This window comes from Erithacus rubecula (assembly GCF_903797595.1).
Source record: "Erithacus rubecula genome assembly, chromosome: 4".
Lineage (NCBI taxonomy): Eukaryota > Metazoa > Chordata > Aves > Passeriformes > Muscicapidae > Erithacus > Erithacus rubecula.
Window position 1 is genome coordinate 27797805 of NC_136686.1, and position 10796 is coordinate 27808600.

A 10796-nucleotide genomic window follows, 5' to 3' on the forward strand; every position below is an offset into this window, starting at 1 on the left:
TACTCTGATCTATTACAGAGAAGAATTTTCACTAGAAAACAACCAGGGCATATAGAAATACACAAGCACATCTGTAAGTTTTCTGCAAACAGAACATAATAAGTCTTAGAACAAAATACACTCCTAGCTTACTAAGCATAAAATCTTCACCAATTCTCAGGATATAAATCAGGATCTGACCTTGATTCTTGGAGAAGCCTAGAGAGAAAAACTGATTTTTTTTTAAGTGTAACAACACAGCTCACAGGTGTGTTGATCTTTCCTTTTTCCCCCCTCCACTGCAGCAGGCTGTGTTTTATTCCTGACACAACAAATCTCAGCCCACCACCACTGCTTAAGCATCCCCCACAATGAGATGTCTCTGTGCTTGTCGTGATGCTGTTGCCAGGCTCCTCTTTGATTTCTGCTTTCAAACATATTGTGATACTGCTGAGGAGTGCCAGAATCAGCAGCAGAAACTCCTGGAAGCAGTGAAGCACCCTCTTCCAGCTCTCCCGTCAATCTTCTGCATGCCTAAATGAGAGTTTAGAAAGAAGACAAAGGTTATGTCATGGTGTAGCATTACGCCAATGGAGAAGCATCACAAGGTAACACCCAAATTTATTGTAATTTGACTCACTTTTCAGGTTTGATGTTAAATACAAATTGCTGGGCTTTAGTGCAAATCTTGCCTCATTTGCAAACAAGACTTCACCAGAAATGCTCATTCAAGAGCGAACATATCCAACAGTTTCTGCTGAACGGCAGTATGTATATGCAGGTAGATGTGTTAGCAGCATTTAAAATCGATTCTCATTCCAAAAGAAATGAAGATTGCCACCCCAGGACAAGTGTTTGAGGGACCACTTTTTTAGAAAGACATTCCATTTTCCATCTGGGAAATACTGGAGTCCTATAGACGTTATGAATATGTGAAGGGAGAAGAAAACAAAAAAAATCCGTATTGGGAGCAAATATTTGCTCCCTCATTCTCCCATCCCTCGTTCTGTAGGGGGCAGCAGAATCGCACAAACATTTCGTTATTGGGATCGAATAAATTCGTATCTGCCAGGATAAATTAATGTCTGCCTGAACATCTGGCGCGGGGGAGATGTTATGGTCCTTCGGGGGTTGTTGCTGGGTTCCGGACAAGATTGGCGCAGGCAAAATGATGGATGCTGGAGACGTGATGGACGCCGGGGATAGGGCACGTGGCCAAACAAACGCTCCCAAAATCAGAGGCTCCTATTTTCTTGTCAAAGGGAAATCTCCAGGTGGTGCTGTGAGGACTGAGAGCTCCGGAGAGCTCCAGCTGGAAAACCCGGTGCTTCGGAGCTGGTGATGAACCAGCGCGGTGCACAGATGTTGTGACGTTATCCTGGACCGAATCCAGCCCAGCATCCCGGGTCCGGAGCCGCGGTCGGGCCGGTGCCGGGCGGGGCGGGGCAGGACGGGGGGCGGGAGGGGACTTTGAGCCCAGCAGCCCCGCAGTCGGTGCCATGGCGAGCCGGCAGCGACACCGGCTGCTGCTGGAGAACGCCGAGCAGCTGGTGCTGGTGTGCAGCCGGCGGGAGCCCTACCTGCGGCGGGACGGGGCTGCCGGGCTGGGCGTGCTGCGGGGGGCCAGCCTGGTGGTGGGGCTGTGAGTGCGGGGTCATCTCGGTGTGGGGCTGTGAGTGCGGGATCCAGCCCGGTGTGGGGCTGTGAGTGCGGGGTCATCTCGGTGTGGGGCTGTGAGTGCGGTGTCAGCCCGGTGTGGGGCTGTGAGTGCGGGATCCAGCCCGGTGTGGGGCTGTGAGTGCGGGGTCGGCCGGCGGGACGGGGGTCCCTGCGAGGGAGGAAGGCATCCCCCAGCGCAGCCCGGGGTTCCCGGTACAATCCTCAAACTCCACTGGGAGAATAGTCCCAAAGAGGCTGATCCCTGCAGTTCCCAGGGCACGGGGTGTGAGCCAGGTTCAGGCGATGGCAGCTTGATTTGAATGAGGGACGAGTGCCCTGTGGATAGATTCGCTGGTGCTGTATTCTCGCTGATCCACAGGAGGAAAACAGTGATACCCTGCAGGAATTAGAGCGAAACAGTGCCAAGGTGTCACCCCGAGGGATCTGGAAGTGTTACGGCATTGAAGCATGTGGCATTACCCTGTGTTAGCTGTGAATCTGCAAAATGAGCAAACCACCTCCACATGTGCATCTTCAGTCCTGCTGCAGGTCCTGCCCCTATGGTTCCAGGAGCTCTGTCGCTGAGCTCTTTACTTTTAAACAGGCTCACACGTTCTTTGTTGGTTGTCTGTATTTTGCAGGGATGGCTGTATCAAAGCCGTGGGACAGGCAGATGTTATCCGCAATCAGTTTTCAGAAGCAACGTTTGAAAGGATAATTGACTGCTCTGGGAAGTGTGTGTTACCAGGTAGGTGTGTTTTATTTTGCAAAGGAATAGCACTGCCAGCAGGCCAAGGGATGTGATCCTGTTACTCTGCTCAGCCCTGGTGAAACCACATCTGGAGTGCTGTGTCCAGTTCTGGGACACACTACAAGAGAGAGGGTGGTCCAGTGGAGGGCCACAAAGATTATGAAGAATTTGGAGCATCTCTCTTATGAGGAGAGACTGAGAGTTTGGTCTGTCCAGCCTGAAGAAGAGGTGTCTGAGAGGGGATCTCATCCCTGTCTGTGTGTCTGAAGGGAGGGTGCCCACAGGAGGTTTCCAGGCTCTGCTCTGTGGTGCCAAGCAATAGGACAGGAGGCAATGGGCACAAACTGATGCACAGTTCCTCCTGAGCATATGAAAGAGCTTCACTGTGCAGGTGACTGAACACTGGAACAGATCACCCAGAGAGGTTGTAGAGCCTCCCTCACTGGAGATATTCAAGGTTCTTCTGGGCTTCATGGTGGAGCTCTGTCTCCTCCTGTTTTGACTTTAGATCTGTTTCTCTGTATCATAGACCACAACAGGAATGTAGCTGACCCACAGAGTGACTCCTCAGATTCACTGCCCTTTTTTGTATTCTCTCAGCTCATCAGCCATTCATCCATGGTGTTCAGTCTGCCCATCCTGCCCACAGCTGTTTGGAACAAGAGGGATTTTTAAGTAACATGTTCTGCAACTTTGCCTGATAAAAAATCTCCAAAAGATGGTCAAGTCCATTGTGTGTTAAACTATCCAAGTAGTGTTAGTACATAAACTAGACCTATGTTTCTTTTACAGTGGCTTTGCCATTCAGCAGTGTCTGTTTCAGAGCTTGTAGAAAAGGCTCCCACTGTAGTAAGTGCTGCTAGGGGAAGTCTAGTGTGCTAAGCCCAGCCTAAGCAGTTTGCTTCTTTTTACAGAGTACAGGCTTAAAGTCGAATGAACTTTTTCAAAGTTGGTTATTTATCCTTTCTTCCACAGTTTGAAAACATTATCAAAATAACATGACAAACTCAGCAACTGCTGCATTTACCTGGAGACATTTTGCATAAGGTGTCAGACCTGAAATAAAAATTGGCAGAAAATTAATAGCCTCTGAAGAAAAATCACAGTTGTCTGGTTGGATTTTTATTTTTCTCTAATTAATAGAGACTTTTTAGGGGAGCTTCTGCCATCTATTTAATTTGCTTGCATGTTCATAATCTTTTCTCTTTCGCAGTGAAGTAACTCAAGTGTACATTTACTTTGTTTTCTTTAGGCCTGGTAGATGCACATACACATCCAGTGTGGGCTGGTGATAGGGTTCATGAGTTTGCAATGAAGGTAACAGCATAAAATTGTACAGATGGATTTTTCTTCCTCCTTTTTTTTTTTTCTTTAATGTATAACTGGTTCTGCTTTGTAGTGACTCTCATCTTTCTTTTATAGAAAAGTGCATAATTTCTGTCAGATAATCTACCTGAGGGAGGAGGGATGATTTTTGAATACTGACAGGATGAGAGAGGAGTGTACCTGCATCCTATGCAGCCACCCTTGATATATTTTTGCATTAATTGAAGCAATACAGGAGTGCTGCCTTCTATTACAATCTAAGTCTTGATTTTTTCCTTTCCTTTTTCACATCAATGAATTTTTGAGCTAGAGATTGGTTTTCCCGTTGGACTTGGGAGAAAGCACATCTTTAGAGTAATTCTCTTTATGCCATTTCTTCACTTAAGCGGGAGGGAGTAAGAGTTGGTGGGGATTTTTTCCTCCTCTCTGTCTCTCTCACTGCAAAGAGACCTCAGGGCACTTTCCAGCATCTCTTGGACGGCAAACACACTGTTCCCAGCTAACTGTATGGGGGTGGTTTTTGTTTCCTTGCCTTTAACCCCAGCTGGCAGGTGCATCCTACATGGAGATCCACCAGGCTGGGGGCGGGATCCATTTCACTGTGGAGCACACTCGGGAGGCCACGGAGGACGAGCTGTTCGGGGCGCTGCGGCAGCGCCTGGAGCGCATGCTGCGCGCAGGGTCCACGCTGGTGGAGTGCAAGAGCGGCTACGGCTTGGACCTGGAAACAGAGCTCAAAATGCTCAGGGTCATCGAGCGGGCCAGGAAAGCCATGGAGATTGCCATCTCCTCCACCTACTGCGGAGCCCACGCCGTGCCCAGGTAAGAATTGGCTTTGGTAAGTGCTGCTGCTTTTCATGAAAATTGGTTTGTTCTGCCCCACTCCTAAACCACAACGTACTTGGAAAACAACAGCCAGTACTTATAGGAAGCTCTTAAAATTTTAATTTCAAGGAAGGCAGGGCAGCATTATTTAATGATTCCTAAATGCCTTAACACAGAGCCCCTGCCCCCAGCTGATGCTTACACTGACCACAACACAGATTGGAGGGTTTTAGAGAAAGTTCTTCTGCTTGCATTTGCTGCTATCCTTCAAGCTTGGTCTCTGCCATGAGATTTTATTTTGGCCAAAATAACAACAAAAATACCATATCTAACCTTTATATAGCTCCATAACCTTTATATAGCTCCATTGCATTAATTATGCTTCCACACAATGAAGACTTGTATACATCTTATAGCTATGAGATGAAGATTGAGTTGTGTTTAATCAATTTATTCTGGTGGCTCAAGCAGACATATCACAAAAATCTTTCTCACTTCTGATTTTTATTTTGCTATGATGGAAATGACATCTTCATGTTACCAGATTTCAGTGTATGAAGGAATTAATGAGGTGCTTTAGCTAGATATTTTGACATATTAAGTGGTAGGCTGCTGTAAGACAGGGCATGTGAGATGGAGGCAGGCTTATTGAGTGGCAATATTCAAGAGATATTAATTAAAAAAAAAAAGCATACTCCTAAAAAACCCCCAACTTTTTCTGACATTTAAGAAAACATGAACCAGGAAATATTTTTTGCAGTCTAATTCTTGTGTATTTGGAGCAGGATGGTAAATTATCTTTTGTCAATCTAACTATGGAAAATGAATCCTGTATCATCTTCAGTACCTGGAAGATGGTTAAGAATAAAGTAACTAAAATCAGCTGAAGGCAGCAACTAGTTCTTTCAAGAACTCCTACTAAAATTTGGAGGACTTAATGGTAAAATAAAATTGACCTTTCACCCCAAACTATATATATATATATATTTTTAGTCCTTCCTTTCTCCCTCCCCTAAAAAGCCTTGGCAGGATTTCAGTCAAAATCCTGATAAATAGTCTTTCCCACCAAAATGCTTTGAGCATTTCTATATACCAATCAAATAAATTCCAGTATTTTTACAAGCATACTAACTCTCATGTGTTAGAAAGGCAGGTGTGCCTCCTCATTCTCTGCACACTTCTGTCCCCACTGATGAAAGTAAAGCATGATAAAATGTACTACTAGTAGTAAGGGTAATGTATTTTAAGTAAGGAGGAAAGTTGTTGGGGATTTGAGGAAATTTCCTCAATATACTGAATCATCTGTATTTTCCAGTTTGGGTCTTTTTAAATCCACTCCTCTCTTTTCAATCAAATGCTTGTTTCTAAACTATTTTGCTTGAATTTTATGCTACCCCTCAAACTTAAACTCTGGCTTGGGTTTTTCATTTTGACCAGGAGGAAATCTGCAGTTCTTCCTTGGTCACTCCAGTCATCATTTTGAATCTAACTCATGATTTGGGGAATATCTGATTTTTAATATCATGACCAGAGGTTGAGCAACCCCAGTTGCTCTGACTGTTCCAGTGAGAGGGGAATGGACAAAGGGCTCTGCTTTATAACCTTGTTTATGAATTCAGGCAGAATTTGGCTTCTTGAGTTTGTTGCCATTGCATGGCTCCCAACTGAGCCGTGTGTGGCACTCCATAATCCAGTGTCTGCATGCCTCACAGTGCCTGAAATGAGCACTGGGGCTCTCAGCTGCTGTACATTCCTTGTCCTGAGATAATAAAATTGGAAAATGCTAACTCAACTGCATGTTTTGGGGTTATTTAGTGATTTATTTATTATTTAGTGATCTCTCCTGCATTATCTTTATGTAATAGAGGATTCATAAATTATTCTGACTTTGGCAAATCAAATCTTGGGAAGCCCTTCTGATTAGAAACAATTGTCTGTCCACTACTCTGAATGATATAAAAGGAGGACAGGTAAATTAAAAATAATTACCTATACTGCATGTCCCTTTTGAGCTTTGATACTTGCATAACAATATTGTATGAATACTATTTAACATATTGAAATGCTCATTTACATATTTTAAATAGTTGTATTTTAGAATACAGTATAAAGAGGTCAGAATATATGAATAGGAGAGCAGAAAAATTTGGTTTTAAAGTATCCCATGTCTTTGTTCACATCCAAGATGCCAACCTTATTAAAAACATTCAGTAATACAATCTAATATTCTTTGAATGGAAAGTAACTCGTGTTGGAGAGTACATGGATTACAATGCAGCTTGATTTTTTTAATTTGAAGGTTTTTTGAGGGATTCATGTTTACATCATTTCCTAAGTAATTCAGTAATTGCATGTATGGCTTGAGTGTGTGCCAGACTTCAAGGATGTTGCTCATATGGCTCTGTAACATTTTCTTTTCATTAGAGGGAAAACTGCTACTGAAGCCACAGATGACATTATCAATAACCACCTTCCTAAACTGAAAGAACTCATATTAAGTGGTGAAATGCATGTTAACAATATAGATGTGTTCTGTGAGAAGGGAGTCTTTGATCTAGAGTCTACAAGGAGAATACTTGAAGCTGGAAAACAGATAGGGTTACAGATTAACTTCCATGGTGATGAACTCCATCCGATGAAATCTGCTGAGGTACGTCTTTCTTAACATTCATTTTTGCTCCTGTGAGAGCCCAGTCTGTGAAAGAATTGCAGTTTTCAAAACTGAGGTTGTCTTTTCTGAGACTTTATGAAATAGACTATCTGATAGAAATAGATGCCAGGAAGAGCAGTCCATGTGCAGCTGTGGAGTTGAGGACATGGGAGGAAGCCTTGACCTCTGGGACTAATGTGCACTGGCTAATCAAACATTGACTTTGCTTATCTTCCACCCAGGATGCTGATTGGGAAGGTGGATATCCATGCACCCAAGAATGACAAAAACATGGTTTCTATGCAACTTGAAAAATGTTTTTTTGTTAAATATCATGTTAGAAGCAACAAGTCAAATTGCAGTGCGCACACTCAGTGGTCTCATTACTCAGATATCAATATTATTGAGCACATTCAGAGAGGTGGTTTAGTCAAGACGAGGTTCCCAAATATCTTGATAAAGAAAGTCCCTTTGACATCATGTTTTACTCTTATTTAAATATTGCTTCCTTCCTGTGGGGTCTGCCCAAGCTGTATATAAAAAAAACCCAACAAACTAAACCAAAAACTTGATTGATCAAAAAAACCTATTCGACTTCCCCATTTAAGGCAGCATTCAGTTTTGTGAACTATTTTCTGATGGATTCTTTATGAACAGGAGTTGATAATGTTTTCATCCATGGCTCTCACATAGTTTGTGTGTTAGGCTGTTGAATACACCACTGAAGGTGTGCTTCTGCACTGTGGGTGGATAAAGTGATCAACTTTTCCTGCAGCAAACTAACAAATAGTTTATCTCTGTATTCTGATTGTTCTTTCAAGTATTCTTTACTATTTCTTTTGTGGTGTATTTTGCATTAATAATGAATTGTCTCTTCCAGTTGTTTAGAAACAACTTTTTAAACGGAATTAATTGAGAATAGTGAGTAATTTGTTTGAAAATTTCTTTAGCTTGGAGCAGAACTAGGAGCCCGGGCCATCAGCCACCTGGAAGAAGTTAGTGATGAAGGTATTGTGGCAATGGCAAGAGCTAAGTGTGCTGCTGTCCTTCTGCCAACAACAGCCTACATGCTGAGGTAAGGCCACTACATTGAAGGGAAACTTCTGTAGCTGCCAATCCTTGTGTGTGCTTTGAGGGTCTTTAATCTAAAAGCAAAAGTGTATCTATGCCTTAAGAATCAGTGTGGGTCAGTGAAGGCAATCACACATACAGAGAACTGAATGAGCCTCCCTCCTTACGTCTTATTTCAGCTGGAAATCCTCAAAAATCTGTGAGATTGTTGAGAAGTCTCACAGTAGATTCAGAGTGGCTTTACAGCAGCTATGACTAAAACTTCCTAGAGAGCGTATTTCCAAGTGCCCACCCTGCAAACACCTACTTTATTAGGTGTAGATTAGGATTAGATTAATCCAGGGGCTGAACAATCTTAAAATGGCTATTCCAGATATTGAAGTTACTGAAAACATCTTTTGAATTATAATTGCTAAGTGAAAAGATCTCTAATGTATGCAGAGTAAACCCACAGACTCAAAAATCAGGAAGGGACTGTTGCATTGCGTGTGCCACTGTTCATATTTTGGGGCCTGACTTGGAAGCTGTAAGAACTAGAAAATTAGTTTTTTTCAGAAATGAAGATTTTAATCTTGTAAATTCTTAAGTGGCTGAAGTCTGGATAAATACCAGAATTTCAGTGGTCTGGAGCCTGATGGTTGACACTGGCTGCTGCCACATGCTGTTGCTGCAAAAGCTGTGTCTCACACTTGCTATTTATGTTGTCCATAGGGTGATAGGTAGGGATGCAAGAGGAGAATTTGGGCTTTCATCTCCATAAGGATCAATGTAACTGAATGCATGAATGTAGCCAAACTGAGAGATGATTTTTGGCCTTGTAAATAATTGTGTGATAACTAAGGAAATTGTACTGATAAGTTTGTTTTTCCCACTAGACTGAAGCAACCTCAAGCTAGAAAAATGTTGGAAGAAGGTGTTATAGTTGCTCTTGGCAGTGACTTTAATCCTAATGCATACTGTTTTTCAATGGTAAGATAATCCTAATACTGAAACCATAGAATTATGACATTTCTTATTAGTACAACTTGTGTACAGGTCTTGCTTCAAACTGCTTTCCTGTGCATAAGGAGAGCTGCATGCCCCAGCAGACAGCTGCCTGTGTTTGTTTGTGTGTACTGGTAGTTTTTGCCAGACATTTGTGAACCAGAATGGTTCCATCCTTCATACACCCTGAGAGGCCTATTCAGAATGCTGTGAAAGCTACTGATTTTAGAGTTCTCATTTTGGATTTGGCAAAATTTATGTTGCATGAAACAACTCCTCCTGTTGTGCAAGGAGAAAGGAGAGTGTTGAGGGATTTGAAGCATAAACAGCTTTGTGCTCCTGGTAATTCCCATTGTCCCCTTCCTTGCCTGCCAGCCTATGGTGATGCATCTGGCCTGTGTAAACATGAAGATGTCAATGAATGAAGCACTGGCAGCTGCCACCATTAATGCAGCTTATGCTCTGGGCAAATCAGACACACATGGCTCCTTGGAGGTCGGCAAGCAGGGAGATCTTCTTATCATAAATTCATCAAGGTTTGTTCTTCCATTGGCATTTGAAATGTGCTTTAACCTTAGTTATCTCCAATGAATAAAGGGACATTGGTAGCATTTCAGACCCATTTTCATTTTCCTTAGTTACTGCAGTGGAAAATAATGCCTAAGACTTTTGGGGCTGTTATTACAACTAATCCATGCCTAATTACAAATTTCCTAGAGATAATATGTATTTATTTTGTGGAATAAATTCTCTGCTGATAGACTCACTATTTGCTGTATTCATGCAGCAAATGTACAGCATGTAGACATGGAATAGCATTTTCCCATTTTCAAGCAAATCTTATTAAATTGCCAGGTATGCTGGGCATGTGACCTGCTCTTATGCAAGTTTATATATTCTTAAACATCTTGTCTTTTTAGGTGGGAGCACTTGATTTACCAGTTTGGTGGACATGAAGCACTGATCAACTACGTTATAATTAAAGGAAAAGTCATCTATGAAAATGAGAGGTGTAAGACAATGAGCAGTTACTGAGAGAAGGCAGTAGTTTAGTAAGCTACTAAAACCAAATTAGCATGGAGTATTTCAAAGCAACAGACAAATCAGATTTGTATTTACCAGTAAATTGTTTGCCTGCTCCCCTTACTCTTGTTCAAATAAACCTTACCAAGCATTACCCATTTGGTGCATCTCAATGTCCACTGTCCTCTCCAGCACAATAAAATAATTTCTAATTGTATCCATTTAAATAAGACAGTTTCCAAAAATGTTTTTCCTATACAATTTATCTATAATATTATTACATTAAAAAATAACCCAAACAAACTGGCAATGGATAAACAGTTTGGATTCAGGTAAGATTTACTGGGGAGTGTGATGGTAAGTAACCTGTGACAGAAGGCCAGGGGCTCAGGCAAGTATTTGGGATGGCCCTTGGCTGTGTTGAGAGAAGATCACATGCAGTGTCATACAGATGTTCCAGAAAAGACCTGCTTTTATTTATTCTAGGCTGAAATAACATGTGTCATATTTGTTTGTGGAAGTTGGAAT

At 42.3% G+C, this 10796-nt stretch overlaps 1 protein-coding gene across 1 annotated transcript; it reads left to right on the top strand.

Annotated features, from left to right (window-relative positions):
* Positions 1-1451: 1451 nt before the first annotated feature.
* Positions 1452-10514, top strand: AMDHD1 (amidohydrolase domain containing 1). Its single transcript, XM_079304857.1, has 9 exons — positions 1452-1621; positions 2280-2386; positions 3642-3706; positions 4260-4537; positions 6965-7190; positions 8141-8265; positions 9137-9230; positions 9621-9781; positions 10166-10514. Exons 1-9 carry the CDS (start codon positions 1479-1481, stop codon positions 10278-10280), a joined length of 1314 nt encoding a protein of 437 aa, XP_079160983.1. The 5' UTR covers positions 1452-1478; the 3' UTR covers positions 10281-10514.
* The last annotated feature ends 282 nt before the right edge of the window (positions 10515-10796 follow it).

Coding starts and splice junctions, on each gene's coding strand:
- AMDHD1 (XM_079304857.1), top strand. CDS start 1,479: ATGGCGAGCCGGCAGCGACACCGGCTGCTGCTGGAGAACGCCGAGCAG. Junction 1,622..2,279: donor GCCAGCCTGGTGGTGGGGCT/GTGAGTGCGGGG, acceptor TGTATTTTGCAG/GGATGGCTGTATCAAAGCCG. Junction 7,191..8,140: donor ATCCGATGAAATCTGCTGAG/GTACGTCTTTCT, acceptor AAATTTCTTTAG/CTTGGAGCAGAACTAGGAGC.